This window comes from Salmo salar, chromosome ssa16 (assembly GCF_905237065.1).
Source record: "Salmo salar chromosome ssa16, Ssal_v3.1, whole genome shotgun sequence".
In the NCBI taxonomy this organism is placed as follows: Eukaryota; Metazoa; Chordata; class Actinopteri; order Salmoniformes; family Salmonidae; genus Salmo; species Salmo salar.
In genome coordinates, this window is record NC_059457.1 from 90,515,771 (window position 1) to 90,532,644 (window position 16,874).

Consider the following 16,874-nt stretch of genomic DNA (forward strand, 5'->3'; position numbering starts at 1 on the left):
GCTGTTGTTAGACACATCAAGGCTGAAGGTTAATAACAGGTGTTAGTGAAGCTGTTGTTAGACACATCAAGGCTGATGGTTAATAACAGGTGTTAGTGAAGCTGTTGTTAGACACATCAAGGCTGAAGGTTAATAACAGGTGTTAGTGAAGCTGTTGTTAGACACATCAAGGCTGATGGTTAATAACAGGTGTTAGTGAAGCTGTTGTTAGACACATCAAGGCTGAAGGTTAATAACAGGTGTTAGTGAAGCTGTTGTTAGACACATCAAGGCTGATGGTTAATAACAGGTGTTAGTGAAGCTGTTGTTAGACACATCAAGGCTGATGGTTAATAACAGGTGTTAGTGAAGCTGTTGTTAGACACATCAAGGCTGATGGTTAATAACAGGTGTTAGTGAAGCTGTTGTTAGACACATCAAGGCTGATGGTTAATAACAGGTGTTAGTGAAGCTGTTGTTAGACACATCAAGGCTGATGGTTAATAACAGGTGTTAGTGAAGCTGTTGTTAGACACATCAAGGCTGATGGTTAATAACAGGTGTTAGTGAAGCTGTTGTTAGACACATCAAGGCTGAAGGTTAATAACAGGTGTTAGTGAAGCTGTTGTTAGACACATCAAGGCTGAAGGTTAATAACAGGTGTTAGTGAAGCTGTTGTTAGACACATCAAAGCTGAAGGTTAATAACAGGTGTTAGTGAAGCTGTTGTTAGACACATCAAGGCTGAAGGTTAATAACAGGTGTTAGTGAAGCTGTTGTTAGACACATCAAGGCTGAAGGTTAATAACAGGTGTTAGTGAAGCTGTTGTTAGACACATCAAGGCTGATGGTTAATAACAGGTGTTAGTGAAGCTGTTGTTAGACACATCAAGGCTGATGGTTAATAACAGGTGTTAGTGAAGCTGTTGTTAGACACATCAAAGCTGAAGGTTAATAACAGGTGTTAGTGAAGCTGTTGTTAGACACATCAAGGCTGAAGGTTAATAACAGGTGTTAGTGAAGCTGTTGTTAGACACATCAAGGCTGAAGGTTAATAACAGGTGTTAGTGAAGCTGTTGTTAGACACATCAAGGCTGATGGTTAATAACAGGTGTTAGTGAAGCTGTTGTTAGACACATCAAGGCTGAAGGTTAATACAGGTCTGATGGTTAACAACAGGTGTTAGTGAAGCTGTTGTTAGACACATCAAGGCTGATGGTTAATACAGGTCTGATGGTTAATAACAGGTGTTAGTGAAGCTGTTGTTAGACACATCAAGGCTGAAGGTTAATACAGGTCTGATGGTTAATAACAGGTGTTAGTGAAGCTGTTGTTAGACACATCAAGGCTGAAGGTTAATACAGGTCTGATGGTTAACAACAGGTGTTAGTGAAGCTGTTGTTAGACACATCAAGGCTGAAGGTTAATACAGGTCTGATGGTTAACAACAGGTGTTAGTGAAGCTGTGACAAACTGACATACATCAACATGGAACAACACAGGCGTCGCCTGAAGAAAAATTAATAGAGAGCCTGAAATGGATTTAGATACAAATATAAAATTAAGAAAAGAGCCTGAAATGGATTAGATGGACTAAAAACATATAAAATAAGGAAAAAAAATGAAAGTGGCAGTACAGTAACTCCGCATTAAACCAGGACAGCACAATGTCAGAGCTGTTTTCATACTGGTCCTGAAGTCCCTGACCTTACTGTGGTCCTGGAGTCCCTGACCTTACTGTGGTCCTGGAGTCCCTGACCTTACTGTGGTCCTGGAGTCCCTGACCTTACTGTGGTCCTGGAGTCCCTGACCTTACTGTGGTCCTGGAGTCCCTGACCTTACTGTGGTCCTGGAGTCCCTGACCTTACTGTGGTCCTGGGGTCCCTGACCTTACTGTGGTCCTGGGGTCCCTGACCTTACTGTGGTCCTGGAGTCCCTGACCTTACTGTGGTCCTGGAGTCCCTGACCTTACTGTGGTCCTGGAGTCCCTGACCTTACTGTGGTCCTGGAGTCCCTGACCTTACTGTGGTCCTGGAGTCCCTGACCTTACTGTGGTCCTGGAGTCCCTGACCTTACTGTGGTCCTGAAGTCCCTGACCTTACTGTGGTCCTGGAGTCCCTGACCTTACTGTGGTCCTGGAGTCCCTGACCTTACTGTGGTCCTGGAGTCCCTGACCTTACTGTGGTCCTGGAGTCCCTGACCTTACTGTGGTCCTGGGGTCCCTGACCTTACTGTGGTCCTGGGGTCCCTGACCTTACTGTGGTCCTGGAGTCCCTGACCTTACTGTGGTCCTGGGGTCCCTGACCTTACTGTGGTCCTGGGGTCCCTGACCTTACTGTGGTCCTGGAGTCCCTGACCTTACTGTGGTCCTGGGGTCCCTGACCTTACTGTGGTCCTGGAGTCCCTGACCTTACTGTGGTCCTGGAGTCCCTGACCTTACTGTGGTCCTGGAGTCCCTGACCTTACTGTGGTCCTGGGGTCCCTGACCTTACTGTGGTCCTGGAGTCCCTGACCTTACTGTGGTCCTGGAGTCCCTGACCTTACTGTGGTCCTGGAGTCCCTGACCTTACTGTGGTCCTGGAGTCCCTGACCTTACTGTGGTCCTGGAGTCCCTGACCTTACTGTGGTCCTGGGGTCCCTGACCTTACTGTGGTCCTGGAGTCCCTGACCTTACTGTGGTCCTGGAGTCCCTGACCTTACTGTGGTCCTGGGGTCCCTGACCTTACTGTGGTCCTGGAGTCCCTGACCTTACTGTGGTCCTGGGGTCCCTGACCTTACTGTGGTCCTGGGGTCCCTGACCTTACTGTGGTCCTGGAGTCCCTGACCTTACTGTGGTCCTGGAGTCCCTGACCTTACTGTGGTCCTGGGGTCCCTGACCTTACTGTGGTCCTGGGGTCCCTGACCTTACTGTGGTCCTGGGGTCCCTGACCTTACTGTGGTCCTGGAGTCCCTGACCTTACTGTGGTCCTGGAGTCCCTGACCTTACTGTGGTCCTGGGGTCCCTGACCTTACTGTGGTCCTGGAGTCCCTGACCTTACTGTGGTCCTGGAGTCCCTGACCTTACTGTGGTCCTGGAGTCCCTGACCTTACTGTGGTCCTGGGGTCCCTGACCTTACTGTGGTCCTGGGGTCCCTGACCTTACTGTGGTCCAGGGGTCCCTGACCTTACTGTGGTCCTGGAGTCCCTGACCTTACTGTGGTCCTGGAGTCCCTGACCTTACTGTGGTCCTGGAGTCCCTGACCTTACTGTGGTCCTGAAGTCCCTGACCTTACTGTGGTCCTGGGGTCCCTGACCTTACTGTGGTCCTGGGGTCCCTGACCTTACTGTGGTCCTGGGGTCCCTGACCTTACTGTGGTCCTGGGGTCCCTGACCTTACTGTGGTCCTGGGGTCCCTGACCTTACTGTGGTCCTGGGGTCCCTGACCTTACTGTGGTCCTGGGGTCCCTGACCTTACTGTGGTCCTGGAGTCCCTGACCTTACTGTGGTCCTGGGGTCCCTGACCTTACTGTGGTCCTGGGGTCCCTGACCTTACTGTGGTCCTGGGGTCCCTGACCTTACTGTGGTCCTGGGGTCCCTGACCTTACTGTGGTCCTGGGGTCCCTGACCTTACTGTGGTCCTGGGGTCCCTGACCTTACTGTGGTCCTGGGGTCCCTGACCTTACTGTGGTCCTGGAGTCCCTGACCTTACTGTGGTCCTGGAGTCCCTGACCTTACTGTGGTCCTGGAGTCCCTGACCTTACTGTGGTCCTGGAGTCCCTGACCTTACTGTGGTCCTGGAGTCCCTGACCTTACTGTGGTCCTGGAGTCCCTGACCTTACTGTGGTCCTGGAGTCCCTGACCTTACTGTGGTCCTGGAGTCCCTGACCTTACTGTGGTCCTGGAGTCCCTGACCTTACTGTGGTCCTGGAGTCCCTGACCTTACTGTGGTCCTGGAGTCCCTGACCTTACTGTGGTCCTGGGGTCCCTGACCTTACTGTGGTCCTGGAGTCCCTGACCTTACTGTGGTCCTGGAGTCCCTGACCTTACTGTGGTCCTGGAGTCCCTGACCTTACTGTGGTCCTGGAGTCCCTGACCTTACTGTGGTCCTGGAGTCCCTGACCTTACTGTGGTCCTGGAGTCCCTGACCTTACTGTGGTCCTGGAGTCCCTGACCTTACTGTGGTCCTGGAGTCCCTGACCTTACTGTGGTCCTGGAGTCCCTGACTGACTGTACAGGCAGACTAGATTCATTCTGGTTACTGCTGGAGGAGGAGCAACAACCAGACTGACTGTACAGGCAGACTAGATTCATTCTGTTACTGCTGGAGGAGAAACAAGAGGGAAACATCTGAGATGTAAATCATAATTTATCTAACAGGATTATTACATTAAACAGATGTTTGTTTTATCACTGTTGCTGCAGCCAGAGAGGAGCAGAGACTGAGATCAGGGTGGGAAACTAACAGTGGCTGGTGGACGCCCAAACTTAACCACCCCCCCTCCACCAGCCCCACTCCACCAGGCCCCCCTCCACCAGGCCCCCCTCCACCAGCCCCTATCCACCAGGCCCCCCTCCACCAGCCCCTATCCACCAGCCCCACTCCACCGCCCCCACTCCACCAGCCCCCACTCCACCAGCCCCTATCCACCAGCTCCCACTCCACCAGCCCCTATCCACCAGGCCCCCCCTCCACCAGCCCCTATCCACCAGCCCCTATCCACCAGCTCCCACTCCACCAGCCCCTTTCCACCAGGCCCCCTCCACCAGCCCCTATCCACCAGCCCCACTCCACCGCCCCCACTCCACCAGGCCCCCCTCCACCAGCCCCCCCTCCACCAGGCCCCCCCTCCACCAGGCCCCCCTCCACCAGGCCCCCCTCCACCAGGCCCCCCTCCACCAGCCCCTATCCACCAGGCCCCCTCCACCAGCCCCTATCCACCAGCCCCACTCCACCAGCCCCCACTCCACCAGCCCCTATCCACCAGCCCCCACTCCACCAGCCCCTATCCACCAGGCCCCCCTCCACCAGCCCCACTCCACCAGCCCCACTCCACCAGGCCCCCCCTCCACCAGCCCCACTCCACCAGCCCCTTTCCACCAGGCCCCCTCCACCAGCCCCTATCCACCAGCCCCACTCCACCGCCCCCACTCCACCAGCCCCCACTCCACCAGCCCCTATCCACCAGGCCCCCCTCCACCAGCCCCTATCCACCAGGCCCCCTCCACCAGCCCCACTCCACCAGCCCCTATCCACCAGGCCCCCCCTCCACCAGCCCCTATCCACCAGCCCCACTCCACCAGCTCCCACTCCACCAGCCCCTTTCCACCAGGCCCCCCTCCACCAGCCCCTATCCACCAGCCCCACTCCACCAGCCCCTCCACCAGCCCCACTCCACCAGCCCCACTCCACCAGGCCCCCTCCACCAGCCCCACTCCACCAGGCCCTATCCACCACCAGCCCCTATCCACCAGGCCCCCCTCCACCAGCCCCTATCCACCAGGCCCACTCCACCGCCCCACTCCACCAGCCCCCACTCCACCAGCCCCTATCCACCAGCCCCCTCCACCAGGCCCCACTCCACCGCCCCCCTATCCACCGGCCCCCTCCACCAGCCCCTATCCACCAGGCCCCCTCCACCAGCCCCTATCCACCAGGCCCACTCCACCGCCCCCACTCCACCAGCCCCCACTCCACCAGCCCCCCTCCACCAGCCCCCTCCACCAGGCCCCACTCCACCGCCCCCTATCCACCGGCCCCCTCCACCAGGCCCCCCTCCACCAGCCCCTATCCACCGGCCCCCCTCCACCAGGCCCCCTCCACCAGCCCCTATCCACCAGGCCCCCACTCCACCAGCCCCCCTCCACCAGCCCCCTATCCACCAGGCCCCCACTCCACCAGCCCCCTCCACCAGGGCCCCCCTCCACCAGGCCCCTATCCACCAGGCCCCTCTCCACCAGGCCCCCCTCCACCAGGCCCCCCTCCACCAGGCCCACTCCACCGCCCCCACTCCACCAGCCCCCACTCCACCAGCCCCCCTATCCACCGGCCCCCCTCCACCAGCCCCCTCCACCAGGCCCCCTCCACCGGCCCCACTCCACCGGCCCCACTCCACCGGCCCCCTCCACCAGCCCCTATCCACCAGCCCCTATCCACCAGCCCCCTCCACCAGCCCCCCTCCACCAGGCTCCCCTCCACCAGCCCCACTCCACCAGGCCCCCCTCCACCAGCCCCTATCCACCGGCCCCCCTCCACCGGCCCCTATCCACCAGGCCCCCCTCCACCGGCCCCTATCCACCAGGCCCCCTCCACCAGCCCCACTCCACCAGCCCCTATCCACCAGCCCCCCTCCACCAGGCCCCCTTCACCAGCCCCCACTCCACCAGGGCCCCCCTCCACCAGGGCCCCCCTCCACCAGGCCCCACTCCACCAGGCCCCCCTCCACCAGCCCCCACTCCACCAGCCCCCACTCCACCAGCCCCCCTCCACCAGCCCCCTCCACCAGGCCCCACTCCACCGCCCCCCTATCCACCAGGCCCCCCTCCACCAGGCCCCTCTCCACCAGGCCCCCTCCACCAGCCCCCACTCCAAAAGGCCCCCCTCCACCAGGCCCACTCCACCGCCCCCACTCCACCAGCCCCCACTCCACCAGCCCCCACTCCACCAGCCACCCCTCCACCAGCCCCCTCCACCAGGCCCCCCTCCACCGGCCCCACTCCACCGGCCCCACTCCACCGGCCCCTATCCACCGGCCCCCTCCACCGGCCCCTATCCACCGGCCCCCCTCCACCAGGCCCCCCTCCACCGGCCCCACTCCACCGGCCCCACTCCACCGGCCCCCTCCACCAGGCCCCCCTCCACCAGGCCCCCTCCACCAGCCCCCCTCCACCAGCCCCTATCCACCAGCCCCCTCCACCAGCCCCCCTCCACCAGGCTCCCCTCCACCAGCCCCCTCCACCAGCCCCCTCCACCAGGCCCCCCTCCACCGGCCCCTATCCACCGGCCCCTATCCACCAGGCCCCCTCCACCAGCCCCACTCCACCAGCCCCTATCCACCAGCCCCCTCCACCAGGCCCCCCTTCACCAGCCCCCACTCCACCAGGGCCCCCCTCCACCAGGGCCCCCCTCCACCAGGCCCCACTCCACCAGGCCCCCCTCCACCAGCCCCCACTCCACCAGGCCCCCCTCCACCAGCCCCCACTCCACCAGCCCCCACTCCACCAGCCCCCTCCACCAGCCCCCCTCCACCAGCCCCCCTCCACCAGGCCCCCCTCCACCGCCCCCCTATCCACCAGGCCCCCCTCCACCAGGCCCCCTCCACCAGCCCCTATCCACCAGCCCCCTCCACCAGGCCCCCCTCCACCAGCCCCTATCCACCAGCCCCACTCCACCAGCCCCCACTCCACCAGCCCCACTCCACCAGGGCCCCCTCCACCAGCCCCACTCCACCAGGCCCCTCTCCACCAGCCCCACTCCACCAGGCCCCACTCCACCAGCCCCCACTCCACCAGGCCCCACTCCACCAGCCCCCCTCCACCAGCCCCCCTCCACCAGCCCCCCCTCCACCAGCCCCACTCCACCAGGCCCCACTCCACCAGCCCCCCTCCACCAGCCCCACTCCACCAGGCCCCCCTCCACCAGCCCCTAATAACAGAAAACGCATGCACATGTTTTGTCATGTTAAAACACACTGTTGGTGTTTTAGCGTGTGGGACTTTGATTTGAACTGTGGGACCACTCAACAATGTATCTTACTAAGAATATAGACATTCTACCAGCCAATGAGAAAATGGACCAGCATTTGGCTGGAGGCTGGCGTTAATTTCCCACCCTGACTGAGATATTAGAGAGAGACAGCGAGAGAGAGAGACAGCGAGAGAGAGAGAGAGAGACAGAGAGAGAGAGAGACAGCGAGAGAGAGACAGCGAGAAAGAGACAGCGAGAAAGAGACAGCGAGAGAGAGACAGCGAGAGAGAGACAGCGAGAGAGACAGCGAGAGAGAGACAGCGAGAAAGAGACAGAGAGAGAGAGACAGCGAGAGAGAGACAGCGAGAGAGAGACAGCAAGAGAGAGACAGCAAGAGAGAGACAGAGAGAGAGAGACAGAGAGAGAGAGACAGAGAGAAGGGTGAAATGGTTGGTTTTCAGTCTTGTCATATCATTATTATTAGAGCAGAAGCAGCATGCAGGGCCTGATGCTGGCTGACTAACCACAGACGTATCAGACTTGGGGTTGTTAGTTGCATTTACGCGACAGACAGACAGACAGACAGACAGACAGACAGACAGACAGACAGACAGACAGACAGACAGACAGACAGACAGACAGACAGACAGACAGACAGACAGACAGACAGACAGACAGACAGACAGACAGGTAGGTCCTGGACAGACTGGTCATCCAACTCCCTCTGAAGTCTGGCTAATGTACATCAGTGGTACCAAGTACAACAACCCTAAAGCCCACCACTATCATTCACCTCGTCTGTCTCCGCTAGAGAGCACTCAACGCTGTGCCCTGTGTGTGTGTGTGTGTGTGTGTGTGTGTGTGTGTGTGTGTGTCACTCAAATACCCTACACTACAAGACAGACAGCAGCCATAACCCCCAAACCAGTGTATCCTATACAGACAGTATAACACACTATAACACTTAGTGACCCCCATAATAACACACTATAACACTTAGTGACCCCCATAATAACACACTATAACACTTAGTGACCCCCATAATAACACACTATAACACTTAGTGACCCCCATAATAACACACTATAACACTTAGTGACCCCCATAATAACACACTATAACACTTAGTGACCCCCATAATAACACACTATAACACTTAGTGACCCCCATAATAACACACTATAACACTTAGTGACCCCCATAATAACACACTATAACACTTAGTGACCCCCATAATAACACACTGTAACACTTAGTGACCCCCATAATAACACACTGTAACACTTAGTGACCCCCATAATAACACACTGTAACACTTAGTGACCCCCATAATAACACACTGTAACACTTAGTGACCCCCATAATAACACACTGTAACACTTAGTGACCCCCATAATAACACACTACAACACTTAGTGACCCCCATAATAACACACTACAACACTTAGTGACCCCCATAATAACACACTACAACACTTAGTGACCCCCATAATAACACACTGTAACACTTAGTGACCCCCATAATAACACACTGTAACACTTAGTGACCCCCATAATAACACACTGTAACACTTAGTGACCCCCATAATAACACACTGTAACACTTAGTGACCCCCATAATAACACACTGTAACACTTAGTGACCCCCATAATAACACACTGTAACACTTAGTGACCCCCATAATAACACACTGTAACACTTAGTGACCCCCATAATAACACACTGTAACACTTAGTGACCCCCATAATAACACACTGTAACACTTAGTGACCCCCATAATAACACACTGTAACACTTAGTGACCCCCATAATAACACACTGTAACACTTAGTGACCCCCATAATAACACACTATAACACTTAGTGACCCCCATAATAACACACTATAACACTTAGTGACCCCCATAATAACACACTGTAACACTTAGTGACCCCCATAATAACACACTATAACACTTAGTGACCCACTAAGTATGGATGGCCATCATCAGCATCTCTATTGGCTGTACAAAAGACCTCCACTATTAACAGTCTCTGTTCTGTTTCTGTTCATCCTCAGTGTGTGTTTGTTTGGAGTCAAGCATCTCTATTGACTGTACAAAAGACCTCCACTATTAACAGTCTCTGTTCTCGTTCTGTTTATCATCCTGTTTATCGTCAGTGTGTGTGTGTGTGTGTTTGGAGTCAAGCATCTCTATTGACTGTACAAAATGCCTCCATTATTAACAGTCTGTTCTCTTTATCCTCCTGTTCATCGTCAGTGTGTGTTGTGTTTGTTTGGAATCAAGCGCTAGTGTTTGAGCTGGGGTTTAGCAGCGTTGTTCGCTCTGCAGGAAACATGCCGAGATCACTGCCTCTGATTAGACGATTCGGTTTCCCCCCCTCGGCACAAACAGACACAGATCGTCGTCACGCCAATCGATTCACAAGATAGGATAAAAGATGGAAAGAATTGCAAAGAGGACAGGAAATTACACGGATTTGAAAAAAATAAATGTTTAGAGCAAGAGGGTTTTAGGAGAGGGGAGGAGAGAAATCAAAGCATTTCGCTTGGTTGAAACATTGTTATTGAGGAAGGGAAGGAGGGAAAGAGGAGGGGCAGGGAGAAGGACAGAGGCAAACAAATTGAGATGGAACATTCTTTATGAAAGAGGGTCTAATAAGAGAAGCAGGAGGGAGGGAGGGAGGGAGGGAGGGAGGGAGGGAGGGAGGGAGGGAGGGAGGGAGGGAGGGAGGGAGGGAGGGAGGGAGGGAGGGAGGGAGGGAGGGAGGGAGGGAGGGAAAACTAAATGGAGGGAGGGAGGGAGGGAGGGAGGGAGGGAAAACTAAATGGAGGGAGGGAGGGAGGGAGGGAGGGAGGGAGGGAGGGAGGGAGGGAGGGAGGGAGGGAGGGAAAAAACTAAATGGAGGGAGGGAGGGAGGGAGGGAGGGAGGGAGGGAGGGAGGGAGGGAGGGAGGGAGGGAGGGAGGGAGGGAAAACTAAATGGAGGGAGGGAGGGAGGAGGGAGGGAGGGAGGGAGGGAGGGAGGGAGGGAGGGAGGGGAGGGAGGGAGGGAGATATGGTGTGTGTGGAAACTGTTGCTAATTTAAATTCCAGTAGCATTGCAAGGCCGGCCATGATGGCGTCGTCGCAGCCAGTGGACTGTCAGTGGATTGGATAGGGCTGGCTAAGCACCACCTGCTGCATTGTGTTGTGCAGAAAGACGTTGTTGGGTACTACGGATCAACAACACATGCATCTACGGTCAAGACGCTATTAAATAGCAGTCCCGTGGAACATTACAGACCTAACAGGGGTGAGGGTCTGACAGAGAGCCAGGCTAGAAGCAGAACATTCAGACAAAATGTTGAATCTGTCCTCGACAAATTCTATTAGGCAACACGGGGAATTGAGATCTGTATGGTTTTAAATGGTCTTCACTGTCAATAACAGCAGTTCATGTACAATCATTTAGCTTTCCTCAGGTGCTTCCCAAATGGCTCCCTATTACCTGAATACTGTAGTGCACTACTTTTCACCAGAGCCTTACTATGAGCCTAGGGTCAAAAGTAGGGCACTACATAGGGAATAGGGTGCCATTTGAACTCATAAACCACCGCTCAGCACTGCGACCGCCGACCACCTAATTCTATAAGTCATGCTTCCCCTCCAGCAGAACAGGACATGACATGGGAAGGGTCCACTCCAATGACAGGCTTCACACTCAAACTGATCTGCATATCACAAACCCTGACTGACACCACATGCACTCTGTTAGACGCTTGTCAATGGAAATAACATAGCAGTCAGGGCTCATTCAAACAGACAGGGAGAGAAGCAGGCAGGCGGGAGAGACGCAGACAGGCGGGAGAGACGCAGACAGGCGGGAGAGACGCAGACAGGCGGGAGAGACGCAGGCAGGCGGGAGAGACGCAGGCAGGCGGGAGAGACGCAGACAGGCGGGAGAGACGCAGACAGGCAGGGAGAGACGCAGGCGGGCGGGGAGAGACGCAGACGGGCGGGGAGAGACGCAGGCAGGCGGGAGAGACGCAGGCGGGCGGGGAGAGACGCAGACAGGCGGGGAGAGACGCAGACAGGCAGGGAGAGACGCAGGCGGGCGGGGAGAGACGCAGACAGGCAGGCAGGGAGAGACGCAGACAGGCAGGCAGGGAGAGACGCAGACAGGCAGGCAGGGAGAGACGCAGACAGGCAGGCAGGGAGAGACGCAGACAGGCAGGCAGGGAGAGACGCAGACGGGCAGGGAGAGACGCAGGCGGGCAGGGAGAGAGACGCAGGCAGGCGGGGAGAGACGCAGGCAGGCGGGGAGAGACGCAGACATGCGGGGAGAGACGCAGACAGGCGGGGAGAGACGCAGACAGGCGGGGAGAGACGCAGACAGGCGGGGAGAGACGCAGACAGGCGGGGAGAGACGCAGACAGGCGGGGAGAGACGCAGGCAGGCGGGCAGGCAGGGAGAGACGCAGACAGGCAGGGAGAGACGCAGACAGGCAGGGAGAGACGCAGACAGGCAGGGAGAGACGCAGACAGGAGAGCCTCCGATGTTAGTCTGTTATGGGAGCATCACTACTGTAGTCTGGAAACTGAACAAACATGCCATTAGTAAAGAAAGAGAAGGAAAAGAATGAGGGTTATGTACAATAGACAAGGTGACAGAGTGGGAAGAGAGAGAGGCAAACAGGAGACGAGACTGAATTCTGAAAGAGAGAAATAAGTAGTAGTCTTACCACATCATCCTTAATGTTTTTAACGTGTAAATGCTAGAGGTGGGGGGGAAGAAAAATAAACAAATATCAGGATATGAAACAATTATATACACTGAAGAAAAAAAACGAAATACAAAAAAATTATCATCTAAATTCAAGATAATCAATCAAGAAGTTAAAAGTGCATATCATTTCAGTTTTTAGAGCAAATCAAATCAAAATGAAAGAAAACTCAAGTCAATAAATTAATCAAAAATGTAGCGAATTCATTTCAGTTTTCAGACCAACAAATTCAAGGTGACGACAACCGTTAAAAAGACAGCATGTTGCTGAGTTAATATGATGTCACTATCACCACGGTGCTGAGTTAATATGATGTCACTATCACCACGGTGCTGAGTTAATATGATGTCACTATCACCACGTTGCTGAGTTAATATGATGTCACTATCACCACGGTGCTGAGTTAATATGATGTCACTATCACCACGGTGCTGAGTTAATATGATGTCACTATCACCACGGTGCTGAGTTAATATGATGTCACTATCACCACGGTGCTGAGTTAATATGATGTCACTATCAGCATGTTGCTGAGTTAATATGATGTCACTATCACCACGGTGCTGAGTTAATATGATGTCACTATCACCACGGTGCTGAGTTAATATGATGTCACTATCACCACGGTGCTGAGTTAATATGATGTCACTATCACCACGGTGCTGAGTTAATATGATGTCACTATCACCACGGTGCTGAGTTAATATGATGTCACTATCACCACGGTGCTGAGTTAATATGATGTCACTATCACCACGGTGCTGAGTTAATATGATGTCACTATCACCACGGTGCTGAGTTAATATGATGTCACTATCACCACGGTGCTGAGTTAATATGATGTCACTATCACCACGGTGCTGAGTTAATATGATGTCACTATCACCACGGTGCTGAGTTAATATGATGTCACTATCACCACGGTGCTGAGTTAATATGATGTCACTATCACCACGGTGCTGAGTTAATATGATGTCACTATCACCACGTTGCTGAGTTAATATGATGTCACTATCACCACGGTGCTGAGTTAATATGATGTCACTATCACCACGGTGCTGAGTTAATATGATGTCACTATCACCACGTTGCTGAGTTAATATGATGTCACTATCACCACGGTGCTGAGTTAATATGATGTCACTATCACCACGGTGCTGAGTTAATATGATGTCACTATCACCACGGTGCTGAGTTAATATGATGTCACTATCACCACGGTGCTGAGTTAATATGATGTCACTATCACCACGGTGCTGAGTTAATATGATGTCACTATCACCACGGTGCTGAGTTAATATGATGTCACTATCACCACGGTGCTGAGTTAATATGATGTCACTATCACCACGGTGCTGAGTTAATATGATGTCACTATCACCACGGTGCTGAGTTAATATGATGTCACTATCACCACGGTGCTGAGTTAATATGATGTCACTATCAGCACGGTGCTGAGTTAATATGATGTCACTATCACCACGGTGCTGAGTTAATATGATGTCACTATCACCACGGTGCTGAGTTAATATGATGTCACTATCAGCACGGTGCTGAGTTAATATGATGTCACTATCACCACGGTGCTGAGTTAATATGATGTCACTATCACCACGGTGCTGAGTTAATATGATGTCACTATCACCACGGTGCTGAGTTAATATGATGTCACTATCACCACGGTGCTGAGTTAATATGATGTCACTATCACCACGGTGCTGAGTTAATATGATGTCACTATCACCACGGTGCTGAGTTAATATGATGTCACTATCACCACGGTGCTGAGTTAATATGATGTCACTATCACCACGGTGCTGAGTTAATATGATGTCACTATGACCACGGTGCTGAGTTAATATGATGTCACTATCACCACGGTGCTGAGTTAATATGATGTCACTATCAGCACGGTGCTGAGTTAATATGATGTCACTATCACCACGGTGCTGAGTTAATATGATGTCACTATCACCACGGTGCTGAGTTAATATGATGTCACTATCACCACGGTGCTGAGTTAATATGATGTCACTATCACCACGGTGCTGAGTTAATATGATGTCACTATCACCACGGTGCTGAGTTAATATGATGTCACTATCACCACGGTGCTGAGTTAATATGATGTCACTATCAGCATGTTGCTGAGTTAATATGATGTCACTATCACCACGGTGCTGAGTTAATATGATGTCACTATCACCACGGTGCTGAGTTAATATGATGTCACTATCACCACGGTGCTGAGTTAATATGATGTCACTATCACCACGGTGCTGAGTTAATATGATGTCACTATCACCACGGTGCTGAGTTAATATGATGTCACTATCACCACGGTGCTGAGTTAATATGATGTCACTATCACCACGGTGCTGAGTTAATATGATGTCACTATCACCACGGTGCTGAGTTAATATGATGTCACTATCACCACGGTGCTGAGTTAATATGATGTCACTATCACCACGGTGCTGAGTTAATATGATGTCACTATCACCACGGTGCTGAGTTAATATGATGTCACTATCAGCACGGTGCTGAGTTAATATGATGTCACTATCACCACGGTGCTGAGTTAATATGATGTCACTATCACCACGGTGCTGAGTTAATATGATGTCACTATCACCACGGTGCTGAGTTAATATGATGTCACTATCACCACGGTGCTGAGTTAATATGATGTCACTATCACCACGGTGCTGAGTTAATATGATGTCACTCCTCAGGTCATTATCAGCACGGTGCTGAGTTAATATGATGTCACTATCACCACGGTGCTGAGTTAATATGATGTCACTCCTCAGGTCATTATCAGCACGGTGCTGAGTTAATATGATGTCACTATCACCACGGTGCTGAGTTAATATGATGTCACTATCACCACGGTGCTGAGTTAATATGATGTCACTATCACCACGGTGCTGAGTTAATATGATGTCACTATCACCACGGTGCTGAGTTAATATGATGTCACTATCACCACGGTGCTGAGTTAATATGATGTCACTATCACCACGGTGCTGAGTTAATATGATGTCACTCCTCAGGTCATTATCAGCACGGTGCTGAGTTAATATGATGTCACTATCACCACGGTGCTGAGTTAATATGATGTCACTCCTCAGGTCATTATCAGCATGTTGCTGAGTTAATATGATGTCACTCCTCAGGTCATTATCAGCATGTTGCTGAGTTAATATGATGTCACTCCTCAGGTCATTATCAGCACGGTGCTGAGTTAATATGATGTCACTCCTCAGGTCATTATCAGCACGTTGCTGAGTTAATATGATGTCACTCCTCAGGTCATTATCAGCACGGTGCTGAGTTAATATGATGTCACTCCTCAGGTCATTATCAGCACGGTGCTGAGTTAATATGATGTCACTCCTCAGGTCATTATCAGCACGGTGCTGAGTTAATATGATGTCACTCCTCAGGTCATTATCAGCACGGTGCTGAGTTAATATGATGTCACTCCTCAGGTCATTATCAGCACGGTGCTGAGTTAATATGATGTCACTCCTCAGGTCATTATCAGCACGGTGCTGAGTTAATATGATGTCACTCCTCAGGTCATTATCAGCACGGTGCTGAGTTAATATGATGTCACTCCTCAGGTCATTATCAGCACGGTGCTGAGTTAATATGATGTCACTCCTCAGGTCATTATCAGCACAGTGCTGAGTTAATATGATGTCACTCCTCAGGTCATTATCAGCACGGTGCTGAGTTAATATGATATCACTCCTCAGGTCATTATCAGCACGGTGCTGAGTTAATATGATGTCATTATCAGCACGGTGCTGAGTTAATATGATGTCACTCCTCAGGTCATTATCAGCATGTTGCTGAGTTAATATGATGTCACTCCTCAGGTCATTATCAGCATGTTGCTGAGTTAAGCTCGCATCCGCTACAAGACCATGGTGCTTGCCTATGGAGCTGTGAGGGGAACGGCACCTCCGTACCTTCAGGCTCTGATCAGGCCCTACACCCAAACAAGGGCACTCCGTTCATCCACCTCTGGCTTGCTCGCCTCCCTACCTCTGAGGAAGCACAGTTCCCGCTCAGCCCAGTCAAAACTGTTCGCTGCTCTGGCACCCCAATGGTGGAACAAGCTCCCTCACGACGCCAGGACAGCGGAGTCAATCACCACCTTCCGGAGACACCTGAAACCCCACCTCTTCAAGGAATACCTAGGATAGGATAAAGTAATCATTCTAAACCCCCCCCCCTTAAAAGATTTAGATGCACTATTGTAAGTGGTTGTTCCACTGGATATTATAAGGTGAATGCACCAATTTGTAAGTCGCTCTGGATAAGAGCGTCTGCTAAATGACTTAAATGTTAATATGATGTCATTATCAGCACGGTGCTGAGTTAATATGATGTCACTCCTCAGGTCATTATCAGCACGGTGCTGAGTTAATATGATGTCACTCCTCAGGTAGAGGA

General features: G+C 52.7%; 1 protein-coding gene across 1 annotated transcript in view; it reads right to left on the minus strand.

The window, feature by feature from the left end:
* The window catches only part of LOC106574944 (protein diaphanous homolog 3), a gene marked incomplete at its 3' end in the record, with an annotated part of 688,081 nt that overhangs the window by 618,311 nt on the left and 52,896 nt on the right, over positions 1-16,874 (minus strand). Inside the window, exon 2 of the mRNA XM_045698420.1 lies at positions 12,366-12,398. Within this exon, the coding sequence (XP_045554376.1) occupies positions 12,366-12,398 (33 nt within the window). The remainder of the gene's footprint in view (positions 1-12,365; positions 12,399-16,874) is intronic.